The sequence below is a fragment of the Uloborus diversus genome, chromosome 2 (assembly GCF_026930045.1).
Source record: "Uloborus diversus isolate 005 chromosome 2, Udiv.v.3.1, whole genome shotgun sequence".
In the NCBI taxonomy this organism is placed as follows: Eukaryota; Metazoa; Arthropoda; class Arachnida; order Araneae; family Uloboridae; genus Uloborus; species Uloborus diversus.
In genome coordinates, this window is record NC_072732.1 from 171,065,326 (window position 1) to 171,090,967 (window position 25,642).

A 25,642-nucleotide genomic window follows, 5' to 3' on the forward strand; every position below is an offset into this window, starting at 1 on the left:
TCTTTTTTCCTTCCAGGCATAAATAAAATATGATCCCTGCCAAACTTCTTGACAGAGCGATTTCTATTATAAAATATTGATTTGGAGAATATTACGTAAGAATGGGTTTTAACACCCCTCTTCCAAAGTAAAGGATATAGAGATTTTTCTATCTCCCTCCTTCCCCCCTTAAGAACCCGTACATCATTAATGAATGGCCACTTATTTGAGAGCACTTTGTGTGATCATGGATCTAGGTCAAATTCCCTGATGGTTTTGAAAGAGTATGATAGTGAAAGCAAACTTTGTGGTTGATTTATAATCTTATTTTGTTATAACAAGCATGTGTACATTTTTCAGATATTTCCCAGGCAAATTCTATACTTATTTATTTTTCACAAAACTCTAAGACTTTTAATTATCAGTATTTATAACTACTTTGTTAAACATAGCAATATTTTTATGCTAATTATTAATTTGTTTATTTTTTTTAGAATTGAAAGATGAAGCCATTATCTCCAAAGTTTTACCAAAATTAATTTCCTATATAAAGGGTTTAGACCATCATAGCTCAAATGGCTCAGTCATTCTTAGTTACTTCATTGAGGATGATGAATTACTATTTTATGTAATGCTGTCTACATTGAGGATATATATAGTGTTTAAGAAAAGCAGGTAATTATATTTTATTTAAAGAAATAAGATTGCTTGAAAGCAAAACATATATAATCCATAAAATTCCCTCAATATTCATTCATTTTTCATGTACATTTTCATCCCTTAATTTCATCGCATGTGAATCCTCAAAGTATATTATGTAGCAGTATGTTTCAACTTTCAACCATCCTTAAATATATAAACTAATACAAAAGTGAGGTCCATCAACAGGTTGTAGGCCCATCTTGGCTGGTCTAGGTCAATTTATCAGTCCCCTCCAAAATGAAATAGCCCTCTTAAAGTTATCTTTCTCCTTGCTTGTTATAGCTGCACTTATTAAGCTGTTTCAAATTCCTAAGCCCTATTCTGAAGTAATTATTTTTTCTACTTTCTAACTAAACTAGGATTTCAAAAATTCAAAATGATTTGCTCTTTTGACAATTACCTGAATTCACACAGGTCAAAGCCTATTAATTTCAAAGTACTAGGATATTTTTTGCCCCTACGGCTTTCTAGAAATAATTACATTTGAAATTGAAACTTATAGGTCAACTAGAAATTTACTGCTGAATAATTTTATTGTATCCCTTTTCGTTATGTATTTATCTTATTTTTGCATATGTTTGGCCTTTCTTTTAAATTTTTAATTTGTAAACACTTTTTTCAAAATAACATTGTTGTAAACATAGTTTAGGTGACATTAGTGTCTTTTTGTTAATAGCACTATTGTAAATCATATGGATGTATGCGTTTTAAAAAGAAATATTTGATAAAGCATAGTATTTTACTTGCACACTATATTAGATATTTCATTATGTCTTTTGTTTATTTTTCTTTTTTTTGCCTAGTTTGGCGAGTATGGCAAGTATGCATGTCAAAAAGTACGTGCATGGATTTTTGAGCATTTGCTAACTGCTGTGCTACTTCACAGTAATTTATTTATCTGCAATGTTACTATGTTGAAGTCAAAACATTACTCTTAAGCCTTATTAGTCTCATTTGTAGGGCTTTAGCTCATAATTAAGTTCAGGAAAGGAGATTTTTGCATCCTGTTCCATATATGCATATTATAATATTTATATCATTCATCAAAGGAGTTACCTTAAGTGTTACCTCAAACTACTTAAAATGTTTGAAGTAAATTCATTAGTAGTAGTGCTCTCATTAAAATTACTCTAAAGTTTTTTTTTTTTTTTGAATAAATAGTGAATCCCCCCCCCCACCCTGATATATTCAATAACACAGTTTTTTCAGTATTTTTCAATTCCCTAAGAATTTTTATGTTCTAATTTTTGATGAATTATCCCTATTTTTTGAAGTAAATTTTACTAACGTGCAATTTGACAAGTTACTCTGAGCAGAATATTTTTTTTAATTGTTTTTTTTTTTAGTTTTGTGTTTTTGTCTCTCCTTAGGACTACAAATCTAGAAATACTGGCAGCATTGGAAAAGGAAGCTAATCCTCATTATGTATTCATTGAACTTTTGCAGAAATTGGGCTTTGATCACAATGAACTGATTTCTTTTCTAACATCTGATGAAACATGCTTTCTATTGTACCTATTGCAGTATTTAAAACTTGTTATCAATGAATGGCATGCTTTTGTCCAAGTGCATATGCTTCTGTTGCATGGTGAAAGGAAAAAGAGCCAAAATGATGAAAATGTTAAACAGACTTTGCGCACTGAGTGTGATGCAATAGATGAACGTGTGCAACCTGTTGATCTCTTGGAAAGCTTGAAGCCAGTTCCACATCTTGTTCCATATGCTGATAGCTCTGATGATGAACCTGAACAGCTTGACGAATGTGTTGAAAAATCTGTGTTAGTTCTTATTCATTTAAAGGTTGCACTGGAAAAACTGAGTAAAATCAACGAATTTCCTTTTACCGTATCTCCTTTAATCAGTCTGTTGCAAGAATGTGAGAACAGATGGTTGTCAAAGAAGTGATTGAAATAACAGGTAAATTGGTGAAACTGGTATCTAAGCTAATGTAAATTTAAAGAACTGTTATCATTTATTTTTATGATAGAACAATATGGTACTTTGGAGTTGAATAAAGATTTAACAGCATATAACAAGCACATAGAGACTGATTTTTAAAGCTTTTTTTTTTAATTTAAACTTATTATTGCATGCATTTAATATCCATAAAATATAAATTGGATTTTTAATGAAATGTAAAGATGCAGTTTTTTTAATAATACATGTTGAACTAAAAGTTTAATTACTGTAGAAGCACTTATTTTCCAGAGCCGCAATTTTCGCGAAAATGATAATATTGGTGATTTCAAGATCTGAAAGTTTTGCAAATTTTGAATGAACATGGAAAGGTTGCTGGGAAGAAATTATTCCACAGGGCTTAAATTTTCAAGATTACAATGGATTCTAAAAAAATTGCATAAATTAAAGCTGTGAAAATAAATGCTTTTACAGAACTGAACTACTAATTTTACTATGGATTTCATTAAAAGTACCATGCAATAATATACTAGTTTTATTTTGATGATTTGGACTTTTTCATAAATTTGTTTCAGTAACTTTAAGTTTGTAATAATTAAAATCGATTATTCAAGTTTTAAATATATGCCGTTTTATATGTACATTGTATTGCACCAGTCCATTGAAAAGGATATAAACAGTGCCTCGCAATACTAGCATGCAATGTGTCCCTAATGGTACTATTAGTATTCTATCAGATTTTTTTTTTAAAGATCCTTTTAACCTCGATTAGAAAATGTGAACCTCAAACTATAGGGTATTTTTAGTAACATTTAAGAGCTGTTGGCCTCATTTTAATGATCTTTTTCAACTGTTGTCCAAATTGTGATATTGCTTTATTGAGATTTGACCGAACTCTAGAGTTGATTTTTTCTTATTCTAAATTTCTAATTTTAACTAAATTTCTTGTTATTTATTTAGTATAAAACTCAGGTATGAGCTAGATGCTCTCACTTCTTTTCTGTGCTTGGAAACATTCCAGATAGTTCTTGCAGCACCAAACTATGCTGCTGGAGTTTTTAAAAAATAGTATTCATAGATGCATTATTTTTTAAAGTATAATATTATAAAATGGAAGTTTTCAAAACAAAAGATGTTTTGATTCAACTCGAATTTTACATGACTTACCCGAAATAATACAGGTTCATGAAAAGATTAAAGTGATAATACATGTTTTTTCTTTCTCATACAGATTTTAAAGTACTTTGGTGAAGAGAACAAACAGTCACTAATAGAAAAGAGGGAAGAAAATTGTTTAGCGAATCACCGTTAAAACATAGCATTAAATTTGGATCGTACTTCCTTTTGGTGAGTTATCCTTGATTGATTTTTTATTACTCAATTTTATTTATTTATGTAGTAGCTATACATATTTTTAAAAATATATTTAATTTTTGCTTTTTTGAAAGAACAAATGAATTTTTATACTTTTAAAGTGTTGTAAGCTCTTGCTAATTGAAATATTTCCAAGAAAAAGGTTTTAAGAGCACATGTAGTTAATAAGAGAGGCATTGTTAATATTGTCAAACCGTGCTGTAACGCTATAGCGGAGGATTCGCTACATCCGGTTTTTCAATAAAGTCTGAATTCACTTGATAACTTCCTAATGGACATCCTGATTACACGATAATTCATTAGTACTTAGGACAGTAAAGTGGAATGTATTAATTATATTATCCTCAGTAATAAGCTAACAGTAAAAATATACATTTTTTAGAAAAAAAATTCTATAGCATGGAAGAGGATGTTATTTTTAGTGCAAAAATTTTAATTTTAAATGTATTTTGCCAATTTTTTAGTCAGGGCTATTGAAGACAAATCTGCAACATGTTGATATATAGTTTCAGTTTCAAAAAAAATAAAAAATAAAAAAAAATAAATAAATAAAAAAAATTGACAGCTGTCTTTGGAGCTGAAGTTGAAGGTTCAGGATCCTCTGTTTCTTCATCAATATCGAAAGATCAGTTCACAGTGAAGTTGTTCTTGGGAAAGATTTTTGGATTGCTCATGAAACCTGAAAGCATCTTTGCACATGTTCAAAGTCAAAAATTCTGTCCAATAAGATTTGTTTGAAGTGGATCCCTTTTTTAAATCAGGGATGTTTACTAATGATAGGGTATCTTTTTCACTTTTTTTAGCTGATGAAGAAAAGCTTGAAATTTTGGATCGCTATAGTCGATTTTCTTAGCATTTGGAGATCCTTACAATCATTTGAAATTGCATTAATAGCATCAGACCCCAAAGAGTTCCTATTTTTCCTACTTTTTAGAGCTCTCTCCTTATTTTCCTACTTTTTCCTTTTCTTTCTTTAGTATAGCACTTCTAATTGTGCATTGATTCTTATTTTTACAATGCTGCACCAATAATTTTCTGCATGTTTTGATTTTGAAAAGTAAAAGAAACAAACGGATGCTGAGCTTTTCATTGAATGTCTACAGTAATTTCTGGAAGGAACGCCGTGACATTTGCTTGTTTAAAAGTTAAATTTTTGTGACTTTTTTGCCGTAGCAGCATTTGCGATCGACTTTTCTGTCTATCGCCCCGACTTCAGTCCTACTGTTTTAATGAAACAATAAAGACATAGATACTGACCATTCTGATGTTATTATATATTATTTACCCGTCAATTAGAAGCTTTAATTAAAGTAAACGGCCAACTGTTTAAAAAGTGAATGAAGCTCTATTTAAACAGAAAGGCAATGTAAAACCTTTAAAGGAATATCAGAAGCAAAAAATGAAAAACCTGTACACTGTACATAGTTAGTACAAAATAAAAGCGACAGATAAGAGAAATTCGCAAAAACGCGCGAACCACTTCAAAAATAATCGAGGAAACTAACTTTTTTCATACATAAATATGATTATTGTTCATTCTAAATCGTAAACATGATTATAAAATTTCATTTTCTTTCCTTGCAAAGAGCATTTGTAAAAAAAAGGCAAAACCTAGATGGGCAAAACGTTCCCGATTTTTGGAGAAAAATCGGAATTCAGTTTAAATTCCGTTTTTATTTCTTCACATTTTTAAAAGTTGTTGGATAAGGCCACAAACAAATATGTACTGTATTTGTTTTTATATTTTTAATGGGGTATTTTCTACTCTGATATAACATCAATATCAAGGAGTTGCTCATCATTTTTAAGTGCTGTGTTTTTGGCAATGCGGCTTTACTGAACATTTAAAAATTTTTTGATACTCTTACTCTTTTTGACAGCGTATCTACTGCAAGTTATTGTACTCAGGGTGCCTGATCGAAAGGGGGGGGGGGAGATATATATGCAGGCATTTGATGCCAGTTGCTCCCCCGCTCACTCTCGATTTCGTGAACAATTTCCGAAAGAATATTTTTGTTGTATGGTGAGGATTGAGAGAAACTACATGCCTTCTCTTTAATGCATAGCGAAACATTAGAAACTGATCTGTCTTCGATAAAAATGTTATATTTACCATGCATGGATTTTTCTTTTTTGTTTCCCCCGTGACAAAAATTTTGGAACTAGAAGGAGATAAAAATATCATCAAACCAATAAAACAATATTTGTTTTTATTGCTTGATTAAAATTAAAACTGGCCTGTCAGTTTGATTTTTTCCCCCGGGAGTGGCTAGCAAAGGATGTATACTGAATGCAAATTTTATCTGAAAACAACAAAAACCGCTCAAACTAGAATAGTTAAGCATTAATTTTGCATTGCCAGGGAGAGGAGAAATTGACCCCACTGACTCCCATAAATGACGTGTCTGATACAAAAATTTATGTTGAATGCTAAAAATACATAGCATAATACAAACCCTTTAGTTTACTTATTTCGTTATTTATTTAGATTAAATATTTTACTATATATTTTATGCCCCATATTTAAGAACAAATTTATTTTAAATCTGCATTTTCAGTCTTTTTCCTTTTTTTTTTCAAATTCAAACATCTGCCCATGTTTATGCAAGAATGCATGTCAGCTGCTCATTATTTTTAACTAAAAATAATTTAATATTTTCTTTGCTTTTTGGCTTTTTGCATCATAGTTTATGACAACAGGAGCTGAAAGTGTTAGTATTTTCAAATGATAAATGGATGCTCTTGAAGAAATGTTTTCGTTTTTGACAAAACAAATCTTTAACAAAAATAGTTTTATTGCACTAAAATGTGAGTTTTATTATTAATACTATTATTGTTTTCTATCACACTTAATTTTATTACTTTATTGTTGAAAGGTGTTTCTTTGTTTGGATTTTATTTTCATATTTTTGTAATTAATACCTTTGTTTCCACCAGTTTATTTTTCATACTGATGATTGTCAGATTCTCATTCATTTTGTTTTTGCGACTGGGTCTTTCATTAAATCCCTTCAATACTTCAAAAGTACTGTTAGTTTATTTGTGGAACAGTTTTAAATCAAAAATACCGTTAGTTTGTTTTACATTAGAAATAGAATTTACGCTAAAGTTGTTTCCTCTTGACCCATGTAGTCCTTTCTCTTTCTATTTTTTCCTAATTTTTTAAGTGATTTTGTTCCTACTTTTTAAATTTTTGATTCCTTATTTCCTACTTTTTTCCCCCAGAAAACCACTTCGGGGTCTGTAACATAATACTTCAGTTTGGACCATTCAAAAGGTTCGCTACAACCAGGGGATCGCTATATCCAGGGTTCACTATAGCGGGGTTCGACTGAATTAATTTGAAGTATATCTTTTTTCTTAGTTAATTTCTTACTTTTCAAATTTATTTTAGATAAATGAATTAACCCGATCACATTACAAACATGTAAGCTTAAATGGTCACAGATAAAATATTTATAAACTTGTGTTCTTGAATCAGTTCTCTTTGATCACTAACTTATATGTGACTATAACATTAGTATTATTTTTACTGGGTGCAAGCCTGGCAATATTTGTACTTTCTACAACTTTAGTTTCAAACAATTTTACCCTTTAAGGACTATGAGACATATGTCTAGACATATACCTGATAGTATATATGCTGTTTTTAAATTTGTATATAAATTTATTTTTATCCATTCCTGCAGAGTATCTACTTATATATTTTCCTTGTAAGGTTTTGCCCATGTTTTGTATATATATATATATATCTATCTATATATATATCTATATATATATATATATATATACATTAGCAAAAATACCTGGCATTGCCAGGGTCAATAATAATTGTGAGAAACAATCGCTACTTTAATTCTTTTTCTGTTTTAACTGAAAGGATTCAAAACACAATGCTTTGACGTGATTAAAAATCAAGCTTCTTCCTTACCCATGAAAATAAAATAACAAGTATAAAGAACGAACAAGTATTCATTTAGAAACGAAAGCACGAATTGAAGCATATAAAAATTTGAAGAATTTCCAAAATATGAACTAACAAAAACAAAGATAATTAAAAAACCGTGCCCTTTATTTAATTTAATAGTACACACACACAAAAATAGAAAGAAAAAAAAAAGCTCTCTACTGTGTTTCCCTGTGCAAAAAGTAGAGTTTCCAAATGTTTAAATGACTTTAAACTCATGTTTGCTTGAAAGAAGACTTTGATTCAAAATTTTCATTACGATTACTATTAATATTGTTGTTGTAAGGCAATGAATTTTTGTAACAATGAGTTTTGTATTTAATCATTCAATGGGGAATGTTTTCCATCATAACTTTTTGAAACTAAGTTTTTTAGAAATACATTACAACCTATGTTACTTCCTGATAATGTAACTATCTGTGGTGAAAAAATGGGTCAAATCTGTCCAGTAGTTTTGAAGTTTACACCGGACATCCTTACATACAGAAGTAGTCATTTATGCTTATAGATATGTACATAATTCATTGGTATTTGCTAAAAATAAATTAGTAGTTGTTATATATGCTGTTATAAAATATTTTACAGTATTCGATCACACCATACCTTCTTTCCCAAGCTTGCATTTTATTGTGCGTCGCAAATTTTGGGATTCAGCGGATTACAACACTCACTGCATCAAAAGATGGTCTGTCAAACTGAGGGATTGGTTAAAGGCAGGGGCGGCAAATAGGCGGGTCAAGAGGGGACGGTCGCGCCCCCAAATTCTTAAAGAGGAATGATAAAAAGTGAGCAAATTCAATTTACGTAAATCGCCAATCAAAGTGACCAATCAAAGCCAAACCATTATGGAAAACCAGCAAGAAAAACAATCTTGCTGGTTCTCCATAATGGTTAACGAAACTTGACACATTTCAAGACAAGAGCAAGTATTTCCCGTTTTTTAAATTATTAGAAGTTCACGAAGCCTTTACTGGCCTTTTCAGAACAGAAAAAAAACTGAAGAAGAATCATGGTTAATTTTAACAAAAGACATAATTTCCTCATATGGGCTAAATATCTCGTTCTTGTGTGCTCTACGTAGCGATGGTTATGAGAGGCCCGTGCAGTGGTGTGGCTGCACAAGAAAATGCCGTGGTATTTTACATTCATTGTTACATTCATACTTTAAGTGTATCTATTTGATGAGTGTTCATCGCTTTCTTCCGCTAGAAACACATTTCAGCTGCTCAATGCATATGGTTTCATAGATACTCTTTAAAAATACATATTATTTTTGAAAAAAATATCTCACATCAACAAATATCTTTTCTGGGTGCTCTTTAACTATACAATCCCCCCCCCCCCCCATATCATGATTACTTGCTGTTAGCCAATATGTGTTTTGTTCCATACTAAGGTAATTTGTATTTAAGAAACTCCACCCCCCCCCCAAATGAAATGCTGAAATGCCGCCCCTGGTTAAAGGTCATGTGAAATCAAACACAATGTTTAATTTGAAAAGCAAGAGATGTTCTTCTTTGAACAATGCATTGATATTATGATAGACCCAAATTACAGTGGACTCCCCCTTCATCATTGTATGCTTTAACTCTTTAACGATCGAATAGAACGGTCATAAAAGTGTCTATTTTTTTTATTTAAGAAAATTATATAAAAATAAGTGTATCTACAATATGTGCATTCAATTTTTCATTTTCAATATTTTTAGATTAAAATTTTAAAAAATTTAAATTTTTATGAAAAGTCAACAAGCAATCCCAAGCAAGCAGCGAAAATTTAAGAAATGTGTCTTTTAAACATTAAAAAGGAATTTGATTAATTTTTTGTGTAATATAAGTAAAGATAAGTAAATTTTTTTTGTGTGGTAAATTTCAAAGCTTGAGCTAAGGTCACAATCTGATAAGTAGTACCAAAATTCTTTCCTGCATCTCTGCAATTACATTTAAAATCCGCAATTACGTTTAAAATTGACTGGTGTTGCCATCTAGTGTATAAAAAGAGAAATAAAATGTATTCCGGACCAAACAAATGAATTGGTTTTAATCGTTCTTCACGTTAATATTGCACACCCCAGCACGGCATTATCACGGGCGTGAGAAATGAAGATCGAAACCCCAGCCCGGCATATTCACAGGAGCGAGAGGGAAGGGGTTAAAATAATTATCTAAGAACTACTGCAATTGTTATCTATTACCATAATTTAAGGAACAAGGCTGTTCATAAATGATGTTGGACCTTTTTAAAACACATTTGACCACACCTTTGTCACAAAATGTAAGTTTTTCACCCAATCCCCGTCACTTGTCACACTATTTTTCATGGTCATATTGTTGTAAAAAATGTTTGAAGTCACACTTCTTGTTATCCCCTCCTTTTCCCCTAGTCACAAACTATCACAATTTTACAAAAAAAAACCTCCCTCTCTCAAAGCATGGCATCATTTATGGAGGCTCCAGTGTAGATGATTTGGAAGAGGAATGCAGAAAAAAGTGGCCCAACATGTAGTTCTTGATCATATTGACCACATGTTGGACTAATTTATCAAAAGGGAAGAAATCCACTTTCCACAAATATGCAGGAGGTGAAAAAAGACAAATTCATCTCATATTTTCTTGGTACAAAATTGAGCACAAAAGCGTAACAGAAAAAAATTTACCATGAAAATTCTCTTACTTACAGGTGCTTTAAAAGTAATCTTTCAAAGCTAAACTTTGTTAGATTGGGTCACCAAATGTTAATATTAAGAACTGTCACTAATTTTATTAGTAACATTCAAAAATAATTTAGAAAAAAACCCCAAAACATTGATAAATTAAATTTTGTTGCACTTTTTTTTTTCAAATTATAAAACACTTTAGTTTGCATATTTAAAAAGTGTAGGTAAATAATTGTAATTATGAAAATGTTTTTTGTTCCCGCTATTCTGAAAAAAAGGCTTTATGTGGAATTTATAGCTTTGCATTTTAAATTTTATGTTATTATGTTTTTTACAAATCTTAAACGTGTAAGTGAATCGATTATTTCAGAGAGAGCATAAGTTTGAGGGATTTTCCTAGGACTTACATTCAAGTGAGCTGAAATAATACATTCAAGTGCGGTCTTGCATTATCATCAAATTTAATGTTATGTTCAATTTAACTGAAGGGTATCGTTAATGTAAACTTTGATTGGCTGACAAGGTTGAATCAGTTCAAGTTTGAATTTTTAAAATAATTTACAGAAAAAAAGTAACCACTTAATAAAGCTCATAAACTTCAGGAATAAATAAAAGCCAAAATCAGTAAATGTATGTTTATCAATTTAACTTTACACAAAGTTATACGTATACAAAATTTTAAATAATTTAACATAATTTTACACAAGTTTTAACCAAAGAAACTAAATGCCCCTTTTTTTTCTTCACCAGAATCTATTTGATTGTCAGTATCATCATCATCATTTCGTTCTGTTGAAACAACAGGGACAGTTGAGGCTTCTAAACCATCAAGTTCATTATTATTTTTAGTAATTTCCTGTTCTACAGGGATAGCTGTAACATTTGTATTTGAAAATAGTTCATCTCTCTCTGATAGAGTGGACGACACAGTTTCTTCTGTTACCTCTTTGTCAATTTTTTCTGCTGTCTTTATTTTCTCTGTTGACTCAATTTTATTTTCTTCAGTGACTACCTCAACGTCACTTGCGCATGTGAATTGTTTATCTTGTTCTTGAGACAGTGGGATGATGTAATAATCATCTGTTAATTGTTGTGCTTTTTCGTTTGCAGTAGTATTGTAAATGAGGTAAGCGAAACCACTCTCTAAATTGAAAAAAAAAAAAAATTATATGAACATCAAATTTTAGCAAAAGTTTTTTTTTTTTTGTTTCATATTTGATTATGTAATAGCTATTCTTGCACAAACTTGTATGCAAAAATTAAAATCAACAAATAATTAAATAACTAAATAAATGTTTTGAATACAGTGAAAAATAATTATTAAAACTGTTTTACTTTAAGAGTGCAGGAACAGTGCTTATACAGATTCTTTGGAAATGCCTCCATGAAAGTGCTTCTCAAGATGTTTAGAACTCCTTACATTTATGAAATGTTTCCTTAAACTATCACCATTCAAGCTCAATGTGACTTAAAAATAGATTTTTTTTTAAAGCTCTGTAGCTAAGAGGGGGAATAGAAATTAAGCCTTTAAAATATTATTTAAATGGTAAGATTCAGTATAATAGTTTTAAATGTACACATAATTTAATGATTCAGTATAATATTTAAACTGGTTCATCATACGTCCATACTTCTGCATTGACAATTATGTGTTGCTGCAAGTACAGATCAATCATTTGATAGTTTAAAATCTTATATTTCTAAAGGCAAAAGTCAAGCCAACTTACTCAATAAACATAGACATTTTACAAAGAATATTGTTTATACAGAAGTTTTACATACTATCCGACCACGGATTGTATGGAATTTTCAAATCTCCAGATAAGACGAATCTATCTGAATGAGGGGGGAAAGTAAAAATTTGATGCTGGTATTCCGCTCATTTGAATGAAACTCTGCTTCTGCAAAAGCTGGCATCACTAAAAAATAATAGATTTGCACATTTCCGGCTGTAAAACGAATGTTTGTCTCTCCACTCAATCCGTGGTCAGACAGTACAAACTGGTTATTGCTGCATTATTTCATTCGGGAAGCTTTTGACACCTGGGAGATTTAGTGATCTTTATGCATTGGGGTCAAATAATGGTTGGCATCAATGTTAGAGAGAGAATGTTTTTCCTCTGTGCACGTAGAAAAAAATAGGGAAATATGTATTTGCAAAGGGTTACCACATAGCAACAGGGTTACAAAAATATAATCAGTGTTACCAATATAAAATTTTTCAAGCCAAGAACTTCACGTGCACGCCAATTTTCCAACTATGATAATATAACCTTTCAAGCACTTGTTTTGAGAATAACATAAAAAAGCAAATTTAGAATAAATTATTATTGTTTTGTATTGCAAGTACATTTAAAATTGTATATTCCCAGATGTGTAATGAACGAATGTATTAGAGTAGAAATAAAAATGTTGGAAACACGAAAATTTCTGTATGTTTTCCTCAAATTTTCAGTTATGATTATGGTTGAATTCTGACCACTGGACACGTACTAATTTCTAAAAATGAATGGTGAACAGAGTGTTTGATTCAATTCCATACTACCTGACCTACACATTAACAGTTAATCTAAATATATAATTAGTGTTTCAAAGTGTGAACATTTACACTAAAATGGTTCTTTTCAATTTAACTATATAGCAACAGCTAAGCTATAGTTAAATTGAAAAGAACCATTCAGAACCTTTTACTCCAATTTAATGTCATTTTCTCATTATTGGCAGTTTTAAATAATTACTATTGAAATTTAACATTTTAAACCAATTTTTGCAATACGCAAAAATTGGTTTAAAATGTTAAATTTCAATAGTAATTACAAATCTGCGATTAATAAAAAAGAGGAGGTTGTGGTCTGAAACTTTAAAGGTGATGCTCATTTTAGTTTCTAGACTACCCCCTAACAAAGTAATTGGCATTTGATTTTGTTCTAGGGATTTCAGTTCTGATCCCAAATTCTGTGGGATCTAGCTCCGTATTTAGAGGAATTGAGAACATAGTCCCTCAAGATTGGGCTGGGCACTGCACTGACTGGTACACATCTGTCTACGGTGCAGGCTTGAGCAAAGACCAAACATGGCTCTCATAAAAGAAAAATATCTTGTGGAAGGAGATGACTTTTGTGATATCTTCTCTGAAGTGTTTATATTTATTTAATCTTTTTAAAACCGATTACAGACTTTGCGTTTTCAGCATTGTTTTTTGCACAAAAAATCCCCTCGGGTGTGAGGGAATCATTATGCTCATTGGACATAACTTTGTACACCTGCTGCTTGTTTGAAAATAACTTTGTAGTCTTCAAATAATTTGTGTATTGAATTCGTAATAAAAATAATTTAAGTAATAAAATCAGTACTTTCTAATTAAAGAGCAAAAAAAATATTGACTTTATATTAAAATACAACTTTAAACGAGCTGATGTGTACATCACATGACTTCCTTTTACTCCAATTTAATGTCATTTTCTCATTATTGGCAGTTTTAATATGATTCAATAGTTTACTCTCTAAATATCACCAACAGTGGCCAAATTAAAACCAGATTTTCAAAAAAAAATTTTTTTTTAATCGCCAACTTTGTCGCTAAGTTGGCAACAAAACTTGGCGACCAAAAGACTCGCGATATATCACCAAGTGTCCACCAAATTATAACACCACGTGAGTTTACATAGAAATTAACAAGGATTTCCCCCCCCCCCAAAAGTTGCAAAAGACCCCTTTGGAACATACAAATGCAACCAAAAAGGAAGGTGCACAACTAGACCCCACTAGGAGTCTATGTACCAAATTTCAACTTTCTAGGACATTCCGTTCTTGAGTTATGCGACATACACACATACGTAAATATACAGGGTCGTTGAGGTAAATCCGGAATTTGTTTATTAACTGCCCTCTAGCGGTTGTTGAGTGCATATTTGCGAATAGGTTATCTAATGTGTAGTTCATATCGTCATGAGGCGCCCGCATATAGACACGTTGCAACAAGCAACAACATGAGCCGGGAACAAGACAGAAGAGCAGCGATCCTTGAGTCCCTTGGTGCCGGTAAATCACCAAAGGAGATTATTGAGTGGTTATCTTCAGGTGTTATCTTCAGGTCAGTTGAGTGGATGCTTCAGAAGTGCCCACCGTCATGCACACCAAATTTCCAGCAGCGGTCATAGTCCTTGGGGTTATCAGCAGCGAAGGGGATGTTATGCCACCTCATTTCTTTGAAGAAGGTCTCAGAATCAACGCCGATGGATACATTCACGTATTGGAAACGGTAGTCAAGCCTTGGATGGACATGGTGGCTGCCGGAAGAGATTATGTCTTCCAGCAGGACTCAGCGCCAGCCCACAAGTCGAGAAAAACCCAAGCGTGGCTTCACAGTAGTGTGCCCTACCACTGGACACCCGACTTGTGGCCACCCTCCAGCCCGGACTGCAATCCTCTCGATTACTACTTTTGGGGAGTAGTTGAGGAAAAGGTTAACGCAAAATTTCATAATACCAAGGACGCGCTGAGAGCCACCATTACAGAGGTGATGCCTCTGTGGGCTGTGTCCTCCTTCCTGTCCACGTTGTGCCCTGCCCAACGTGGACAGGAAGGAGGTGAAACATGCATGCGGTCGGTTCCGGTCACGTCTTGAGCGAGTGGTGGCAGCTAACGGCGGCTATATAGAATAATTTCTTTTTGTAACATATTTTCTATAATATTGCAAAGTTGTGTACAAAATAAATCCTTTTTGTTTGTGCGTTATAAGAGTTTTAATACTTGTGTCCCATTTTCCGGATTTACCTCAACGGCCCTGTAGATGTCACGAGAAAAATCGTCGTAATTAACTCTGGGACCGTCAAAATGGATATTTCAGGTGTCTGTACGTTCCTAGGCATATATCCACATGTGGTCGGGTTGAAAAAAAACTCAACATTCATTTGGGGGTGAGCAAAATGGAAATTAAGGCTGATTTTTGGATGAAAAATTTTTCGCGAATACTCTTTTTTTTTTGTAAAAGGAAGTAAAAAAAGAGAGCCAATCCCACAAGGTTGGCTCCTTACGATCCTGAAATCCCATGGGATTGAAACCCTATTCTACACATTATTGAGAGTTTCCACGGGTCAGGGAGGGAACCTAGAATTGTCAGGAACTTTTATTTTGACCAAAAAAGTCTCAGAAAAGTCAGGAACACTCATGAATTTTGTTGAAAGCCTAGAAAATTGAAAATAGACCTTGAGAAACATTATTTTTTGCATCATACACTGCTACAGTAAGTAGATTTTTATGCTCTTTAGCCACTGTGTCGAAACCAGAAAAGTACATATTCGCCTATGAAATGAAGACGTAACGAAAGACTTACAGTATCACCAGAAAGAAGCATTAAATAATGAATAATTAAAGTTCTGATATTAAAATGCTCAATAGTTTGTTTTTGCTTATGTTTCAAAGTAAATCACGCTTTTAAAATTCATATAGGAAGCTGCAAATTCAAAAATAATGTCCGAAATTCCACAGAGTTTTCTGTGGGGAAACCTGGAAAAGTAACTGATTTTCATTCCCCTAGTTGAGTTGGAACTCAACCTTATTCCTGATTGATCGGAATATTTCATATGTCTGTAAGTTAATACATTTCAATTAGAAAGGGGTGATGTTTTCCTCAGGATTCTATCATTGTTCTTGCCCGAGTTGTGAAACATGGAAACATAATGGGAAAGTAATTTATTAACTTACTTTTCTTAAGGTACTGGCAGTCACAACTTTCAGGTAGTGCGTAAATTATTTCGCTATCCATAGGCCTCTTTCCCAATCCTCCAGTGATATTTTTCTTGATCTCAAAGTTGAATGCGTAGCAGAACTTCGGCTCTAAAATTAAAAGAGAAATTACTTTCTGTATTCAGTTCAGTATTGTGTATCTCAATGCTGTGTTACCTTTATTCAACATTATGTACCTTATTTTGTAAGAGGGGAAAAAATCTGGTGTGTGGGGGGTATTCAGGAAAATTTTTACTAACGAACTCAAAATAAGGGCCGAATTGCAGTATTGGCTGCTGTAACTACAGCTATTCCGCATTTGCTTGCAAGTCTACCCTAGCTCTGTTAATAGTCATTTAAGAATGTGTAACTTTTAACTGATTTTCGTAACTCGAAATGTAAACAATTGGGAATTTATTGTGTTTTTAATTTAATTTAATTTACACTGTAAAAAGTTAGTAATATAATCTTGTTTTTCTAAATCGATCAAATTGAGCTGCACTAAAACGAAATCATTTGAATTTCCTGTATATAAATGCAATTTATGTAATTTTGTTCACTTTATAGGATTAAAAATTTTTTGGTGACATTTCGACTTTACCCATTGTGGTGTTTTTAAGTAATGAATAAATTTTCTTTCTTACTTAAGCAGGCTGTTTCACACTCTTCTAGTGACGCAAAGTTGTTGGGATTTCCATTACATCCAGTGTAGTTGAAATCATGGCATGTTTGACTCTCCGTCTCGTAGTAGTATCGTAAAACATTTGCGTTGCACTTTCCTATTTTTACAGGTAGCGCACAAATGTCCTCTTCTTCATAGGCTGAAGCAAATAATCATTACACAGTTATGCATTATGTATACATAATACACACGCACACACTTAAAAAAATCAAAACAGTTCTTAGTTTACCATGTTTAATATTTTGAATAATTCTTCAATTTAAAGGTGCGGATACACTTAAGATTTATCATCATAAGAATAATAGTAATTATATATATGATTTAAAAATTGGAGATGTTCACTTACGCTTCACAATGATTTCCACCGAGTTGTTTCTTAAAATGTTTTCTGCAAAATAAAAGGTAATTGAGTTCGGACTAATAACAAAATATAAATTTCTCTGAATATTATCTAAAAAGCAAAGTGATACTTAAACTGTAAATAATGAGATGCAAATACCCCTAATTGTACTCCAAAATACAAAATATTGATCAATGAATCTGAAAACTATTAATTTGTTCAAAAATTATTTAATATAATTGAAATTTGGTTTGATGCATTTTAAACTGCATAACTGAAGTGAATATGTTCTAGTTGCTGCAATTTAGTTATTTCATGTAAAGTTGTTTTCTTCAGTATTGCATTGCCCCCCCCCCCCTGTGCCTACCGCATTTGCAGTTTACCAGTTTTAGATGCCCAAGATGGCATCTAACCTTGGGCAAATGGGGCTACAAGGACCAGTGGTGGCTCGTGCCATAAAAAAGTGAGAGGGCCAGATCATGGGTGAGCTAGTCCGCCCCCCCCTTGGTTTTTGAAAAAAGAAAAGAAAACACTTTTGAAAGTATTTTTTTTAACATTTAAACTTTTATTTTTTTATTAAATTCATTTTAGCAACTAAATTAAAAACGCGAAGAAGTAATAACTTTTACTGTATATTCAAAACTAATATAAAAATAATTTAAAAAATAATGATTGCTTCTCTAAATTGTCGTTATAGTATGCTAATCTTGTGCAAATGAAAGCTTCCTCCTTTGCTGTATGTTGTTTATTTTACATAGCCTGAATCATGTAAGAACATTCAAGCTATGTGAAGAAAAAGCATATAGGCAGGGTAATGGTCTCTGCGAATCTTACTGTATTATTGAGGTTCAATGCGTTGGTGTTGAGGGGGAAAACAAACACACATAGACACAGATAATCCGCGACAACGTATAATTCGCACCTCTTTTTAACAGAAAACCTGTGGATTATATGCAGGATAATACGGTACAATCCTTTTTTTTTAATTTCAAGCATGTGCGCACAAAAGAAAAAAAAATAAAAAGTTATAAATTATTGTCTTCTAAAAAAAAGTGAGGGGGCCAGGGCCCCTGTGGCCCCTCTCACTAGCCGCCACTGACAGGGACAGGTCGACCCCAGCCCAACCCCATAAGAAAAGACGCTCTTTTGCCGAGGGTGCAAAATCGAGAACATACCTAACAGTGTGATGTGTAAAGTGTTTTCTTCAGCATCAAGTCTAAAATTCTGAATTTGTTTTTTTGTTTTTGTTTTTTTTTTTTTAATTTTGAGATGGTTTTTAAAGAAGAAGAATGGTTAATCTTTCCTAAAATTTCCTTTCAAGAATGAGAGAGCTAGCATAATTATTCAACAAATACTTGTAAGAAAGCTTTGAAAACAGTTATGAAATGTGGAAGCATATGTTTGTAGATTAATCGGTTTGTCTGTTCTATTTCTGTCTGCCTTTATCCCACTCCCCTTAATTCCTAGTGAGTGTAAAGAGAATAATATGAGATGAGCAAAATACTTTGTTAAAACATCTCGGCCCTAGACTCTCATTCTCATGTAATAGATGCCTATATGAATCCTAATTTTTTAGTTGGATTTTTTGCCAGGAAACTTGACCGGCAAGTGCTTTTGGTGTTAGAACATGTGCAAAAAGGTTAAAAAAGCACATATTTAATTCTTTTTGTCGTTTCTTGAACGATGTAACCTGTGTAAATTGACCTTTTTGCGGTGCACTACTTTAGTGGTCAACTTAAGCAGGTGGTCAACTTATAGAGGTTGAATCATATGATGTAGATCTAGCTCAGTGCCTGAAAATAGCAGTCAACTTATACAGGTGGTCAACTTACAAGGGTGGTCAACGTTACAGGTTTTACTGTATTAGAGAAATAGCGCCTTTTAGTAAAAGTTAAATCTTTTATTTTTCCCTTCTTCATATTTTCATTGCGTTAGTTATCAAAGGTGTAATACCATGACCCCTTGTTATATTGTTTACTAGAATCTTTTGCCTCCTGAAACTATTATGTGAAAAAAGAAAAAAAAATGTTGTTTCACATTTGGCATCACAGAGAAAAATTACATTTCCTGAAAAAAAGTTTTGGTTTTTAATTTTTTTAATCAATGAACAAAACTCACATTTTTAATGCCATTAATTCGTTTTATTTTAAACTGCAACTTTCCATTAGTATTCCACTAAAAAATATCATAAATATTTTAAGTTACTTTTTTTATTTTAAAAGAAAAATCGGTATCTATTTTTCTTGGGTTTTTATTGAGAAAGTGTAATAAACTGATCCTTATGTAGGTACACATATCATTAATTTGTACGTGAATGGAATCCTTTCTTTTTATAAGCTCGATTATGTCACAGTTTCTAATATAACCTCTGATAATAAAGTTTAGTGGATGAAGTCAGAATGGTCAAACGGATAACACTGGCGAAACAAAACGTGGCACCTACCATTGTTCAGTTGAATGTTGTTTCAGTTGTGTGTAAGACTTGTTTTACTACTCAAGTACATAAATCACGTTACATCACGTTACTCTGAAGCGTTGACATCACGTTACTCTGAAACGTTGACATCACGTTACTGGTAACGTTGATAGAGCGAAAATATGTCTCGTTGCAAAGCGCAAAAGCAACGGTTTTAGTAACGTTACATCAACGATTTTTGAAACGTTACATCACGTTGCTTTTAAACGTTGTATTAAGCTTTTTTTTTTTTTTTCAAAGCTTGAATAAAGTTTTTTTTTCTTAGTGAGAAGGGAGGTGGGTTCATTGAACCCTTAATTTGTTGATACAGTAAGTATTCTGCATTTTTTGTTAATGCATTTACTGTTAAAAATATCCAGTGGCGTACCGAAGGGGGGGCGGAGGGGGCGGTCCGCCCCAGGCCCCGCTTTGACATAGGCCCCCAAATCTCAATTTTTGGTTTTCACCAATATTGTCGCATATCTTGGTTTGAATGCTTAAACAAGTTGGCTTAATAAATCATAACTTTTTTAAAGACCAAATATTTGTTCAGGGATACAATCAATACCTCTTCGGGATCAATGGAGGGTTTATGATACCCAGGCCCCGCTTTGACATAGGCCCCAAAATTTTAATTCGTTTTCTTTTTCGCCAGACGTGCCTTATGTCATGGTTTAGATAAATAAAAAGTAGACTTTTCATGTAGAATGAATATTTTCTCAGTGACTCTTCCCTAAACAAAGAGAGGGCAAATTATGTCCCACAGGCCCCGCTTTGACATAAGCCCCGAAATTGTATCTTATTTTTTCCAGTAGATCTGTCATATACATCATGATTAGAAATATTAATCACTTACCTATATATGCGAGCATATATCATAAATTTTGTTAAATATGACTTTTTTTCATAGTGACCCGTCCTAAGTGTACAAAGGCACATGAGCGCTTGGGCCACGAATTTAATGGGGGCTCCAAATTTTCAAATTAACTAAACCTATAAAAATCATTTGCTTTTATTTTGTTAAGTGCTTTCAGCAAAGTTTTATGCATTTTTTTTTCGAACAATTTATATAAAAAAAACTAATGCATAGAGCAGATGCACGTTTATAATTTTTGATCATTACAGTATACAGCTAAAATATCTGTTTTATGTTTTGTTTTGTGTATTAAGACTACGATGGTCTAGTCTTAATTCATACACTATTTTTGAAACCAAATTCAAACATATAACCAAGAAAATCCATTCCTAAATGAGAAGTTGTCTATCCTTTGTGGTGTTGGAAAAATCAGTCAGATAAATTTTTCTTTTTATCGGACCCCTTCTGACTCAAGCAAAGGGGACTTCCTTTTTGCTATGCCCCTTTCGACAGCGTAAAACTGTTTAATTGGTCAATCCTTCGGGACTTTTGACCTTGACTGCATAATACCTCCTCCCATCCATTCTATACTCGATTGCAAGCTTACTTGACTATGGAGAAATGAGCTGCGGCCAAGCAAAAGAAATAGTTCCTAGCCGCCATGGGCGGATTTATGGGGGGGGGGGCAAAGGGGAGCAATGCCTCCCCAGTTTGGGAGGACTTTATGTAGTAACAACATATCTTCCAAAAAATTTTTTAAATAATATTATTTTATTCTTTGTTGAATAGTTCAGAAGGACATGGGTGGATTTATGGGGGGGGGGGGGGGCATAGAGGGCAATGCCCGACAGTTTTGGGAGGACTTCATATAGTAACATTACATCTTCCAAAACCTTAAGACAAAAAAAAAATTTTTTTTTTGAATAGTCAATGAAAATGAAGAGGTTCGCGAATGTCCTTTTCTGATGGGAGAAATAAAAATATAAAAAAGAACATTAAATACAAACAGTACAGCTGTCACTGGGGTGCTGAAAATATGTCTTAATTCACCATTTGACTGAAAATCATTTGGGCAAGTATATAAATGGAACTATAGGCTAAACGAGCTATGCATTCAGCTGCAACACTTGTAATAATTGACGATTATTTTACAAATTAGAACCTAAAACAAAGGAAACCCTCCTCCCCCATTTGCGCTAACAGAACGATCTGCTCTTTATAATTTGTTTTCTTTTTTTTTCAGAATGTTTATTTTCAATTTGCGTGATTTCAAAAACTAGATATTTTGTGTTGTTACAGACGAACGATTTTGAAGAACCTTCTGAATTCACACGTTCAGATTGGTAAAACTGTAAAAACCCTTTAACTGTAAAAACTGACGAATTTTCGTAAAATTTACAAAAATCTGCAGGCAAGAGTGAATTATATACAGGGAAAGATTTGCCCATAAGATAAACAAGCTATAGCTTAGGGTCACTACTTTGAAGTGGGCCGGTAACTCGCAAAAAATGAATCATTCGCTCCTTAAAAAATGGAAAGTGCTTGAAAAGACTAATTTCATTTTCAAGAGCTTGAAAGCTTTGAATATTTGGAAACATGTGGCTACAAACCTTAAATTTTAAAATTTCTAACAAATGGTAGGGGGAGGAATGCCAAAATATGTCAAATTCAGCTCCTTGCTACATCCTCGCTGCATCAAAAAAGTAAAAATCATGGTTCTTATGTTTGTAACATATTGCTTGAAATAAATTTTTCTGACTCACATGTTTCATATCTTGCTATTTATTTGATCCCGAATGCAGTATTTTGGAAATTCTTTTCTATTGATTGCTTTTATCTTGCTTCTACTGCATATTGTTAATCTGTTTAGCCCAGAAAAAAAAATGATACACTACCTCCATTCCTTTTCGTTTTCTGCACTGCTTATAATTTAAAAAAAGGTTATTGTAATGAGAATTTTATAGTTTATTTTTTTCTTTTAGACTTAAAATAGCTGTTTTTTTTTACGAAGTTTGAACAAGACCGTACAACTGTATAACCTAGTACTCAATTTCAGAGACTGGAAAGTGCAAATGAGTTGCCTTAAATTATTAAATGTTCTAAAATCCTTGAAAAGAATTGGCGCAGTATAACCTACTAGGGCTCTTGTGCCAAAACACTCAATCTAAACAACCAAACCATGAAAATAGTTTGACAAGTCTTTGAAACTCCTAAGCAAAGTGTGCTTCAATTTTATTTCTTATCAAGTGTACGAATTATGAATTGTTCAAATAAGTAGTATGTTACTCTCATGTTACTTATTTTCTAAATATGTACACCATTTCTTTTAAAGTATTAACTTACATCACAAAGCACATTTAAATCATAAAACTTTTTTTAAAAAAATTGTCTATATTTTCCTGAGATTTTCGTCTATCCAATTTACTCTTATAAGGCTTCAAAATGTAGATTTTTATATCCATTTTACAAAATATCCTCCGGGGAAGAAACCCCCGGACCCCCTAAAATTGGAGATATTCTATATCCAACTTAAAAGAGAGCCCTGCGTCACTCTTGATACCAGTCACCCCTCTTAAGGTCAATTCAAAAAGGACAGCATGAAAACACACATTAATGAAAACGACACACACAAAAAAAGGTAAAGCATGGCCTTATTCATCACAGGAAAACAAACCAAAACATGGGGGGGGGGGGGGGGCAATTAAAAATGTTGCTCAAAAAAGATCCTGCCTCCCCCCAGGAACTTAGTCCTAAATCCGCCTATGCCTAGCCCTTTGTCCGACAATTGGGGGGAAATTACGCTCTTCGCTTTAGAAATCGGATTGGTTAGTTAAACCCACGCATACGCAAAATTTTTTTGTCTTAATTTCTGTTGAACATTAAATATTTTTAATTCTACCAGCAAAGCCGCGCGGAGCGTTTTCTCCAATCAAACGCGCCAGGCAAGTATAGGGTCGTACCAGAGTTTTTTTTATCTGAAGAACATAAAGAGCGTTTTTTTTTTTTTTTTTTTTTTTTTTTGTGAGTGAGACCTAACAGAAAAGTTTTATTTAGACTGTGAACGTGTGAATTTCATCCTTATTTAGGTAAGCATGTTTTAAAAATATTTTTCTCTGAGATTAGGTGATGTTATCAGGTAAAAAGTTCCCTGGTGGTGTCTTACTCAAAGGAATAGTAAAGGGTTTTTTTTTCTGTAAAAGCCAATTTTTATCCTAAAATTAATTAAATCTGGAATGCCTAAACGTTTCTGTTCACTGTACTTGGATGTTCAGATGCAAAAAATTTTTAAGATATTATATAATTTTAGGACTTTTTTCTGTTTTTGATATTTTCTGACAAAACACAATTTTATTAAAAATATAGTATTTACTTAATTTTACTTAAAACCATGTGTTTTACTGTGGTATTTACAATAGTGTCCGAAATCAATCCAACATTACCTGAAATATGTAAAAATGTAACACTTAAAGTAATTACTATAATATATGGTACGTACACATAGTTTGAGAAACTTAAGGTTTAATACCAGGTAGGCCCCCATTTCGAGTAGCGCCCCAGGCCCCCATCTGTCTCGGTACGCCACTGAAAATATCTCATGCTGTTTAGAGGTGTTCGAGTATTCTCACACTGTTGCTTCATTTATAATATTTTGTAAGAGCATTCCTGATATTTAAAAATAAACAGAGCATAACATAATCCTCCAGACTTCTTCCTATTCCTCCCGATTCGCCTCCAGCTCAGTCACTCCTATGCCGGGCTGAGAAGTGCTAATGAGCATGAAACTGCAGTCCTCGGCTGGAATTGACTGAACTGGAGGTGTATTTCATGTATAACATAGCATAGCCGAATTTACATCAAGTGGAGTTAATAGTTAAAATTAACGATATTACTACAAATTAAATAAAAACTTCTTTCATAAATAAATCCTTGAAAAAAATATATTATTATTACTAAAGAACTCCAGAATTATTTTTCGAAAGGCATGAAAGTTTTGAAAAAATCCTCTTACATCAGTGCTTTAACAAAAAATTGCAATATTGTTACTAAAGATAATTTCAATTACATGACAAATTTATTTTCAAAAAATTGCTACAATTATTTCGTCAAAATCATTCTGCAAAAAGCCGATTAAATGAGTAAGAAATGGTATCATTTATCGCTTTTATAGCTTATTAATGGAACATATCCCCAAGCTTCAGCATCTTTTTAAGAAATCAATGAATAAATAAAAACATCTATCATTATTCTTTCAAACAATATTATAAATAAAAGTACGGTGGGAAAAATACTCAAACTCCGACCACGGCGGTTCATTAACTTCATAAAAATATGTAATAACACTTTTTTAATTAAATAAGTATATCAACAATAATACACTAACGATAATACAAAGTACTTACCGCTAAAAGTGATGAGAGATCGCGATTGCGAAGCTGCAAAACAATGGCGGCATAGCAAGTCAGAAGTTGTTTACCTGAAAATGGGCCACTAGGATTCGGAGGTTGCCGAAGACGAGGCAAGGTGCAACGAAAAGTAATGATAAGTAACGTTTCTTTTGCAACTGTTTGTCAACGTTACAAATTTAAAAAATTTGCAACGTGATGTAACGTTTCAAAATTACGCTTTTGTAACGAATCGATAAAGCAACGTGATATCACGTTGCGTGGGAAACGGTAATGATGTTTCAACTAATTGCAACATGATGTAACGATGACGTAACGTTTCAGTGTTACTTGGGTAAGTGCTTGTTTAGAGTTAACTGAGAACAGAAAAGTGAATGAACAAAAGATCAATTTAAATTTCTTGGCAAAAAATAAAGTGTTGCAAATTGAACATCCGCCATGTACCCCCGGTCTCAATCCTCCAGACTTCTTCCTATTCCCATGACTCAAACTCGCTTTGAAAGGAGAGAGATTTTGCGACGTTCCTAACATCCAACGAAACTTAACGAGGCTTTTGAGCTCCATTCCAAAAGAAGACTTCTTGC

General features: G+C 32.6%; 2 protein-coding genes across 3 annotated transcripts in view; one reads left to right on the forward strand and one right to left on the reverse strand.

Moving 5' to 3' along the window:
• The window catches only part of LOC129216656 (uncharacterized), a 37,321-nt gene extending 23,450 nt beyond the window's left edge, over positions 1–13,871 (forward strand). The window contains exons 5-8 of the mRNA XM_054850872.1: positions 474–654; positions 2,052–2,598; positions 3,830–3,945; positions 13,527–13,871. Of these exons, the coding sequence (XP_054706847.1) occupies positions 474–654; positions 2,052–2,586 (716 nt within the window). The 3' untranslated portion in view covers positions 2,587–2,598; positions 3,830–3,945; positions 13,527–13,871. The remainder of the gene's footprint in view (positions 1–473; positions 655–2,051; positions 2,599–3,829; positions 3,946–13,526) is intronic.
• Positions 11,217–25,642, reverse strand: part of LOC129216142 (nascent polypeptide-associated complex subunit alpha, muscle-specific form-like) — a 125,802-nt gene continuing 111,376 nt past the window's right edge. For both annotated transcript variants that reach the window (XM_054850299.1, XM_054850298.1), the window contains 4 exons: positions 17,351–17,392; positions 16,967–17,143; positions 16,302–16,433; positions 11,217–11,738 (listed from right to left, as the gene is read on the reverse strand). In XM_054850299.1, the coding sequence (XP_054706274.1) occupies positions 11,305–11,738; positions 16,302–16,433; positions 16,967–17,143; positions 17,351–17,392 (785 nt within the window). In that variant the 3' untranslated portion in view covers positions 11,217–11,304. The remainder of the gene's footprint in view (positions 11,739–16,301; positions 16,434–16,966; positions 17,144–17,350; positions 17,393–25,642) is intronic.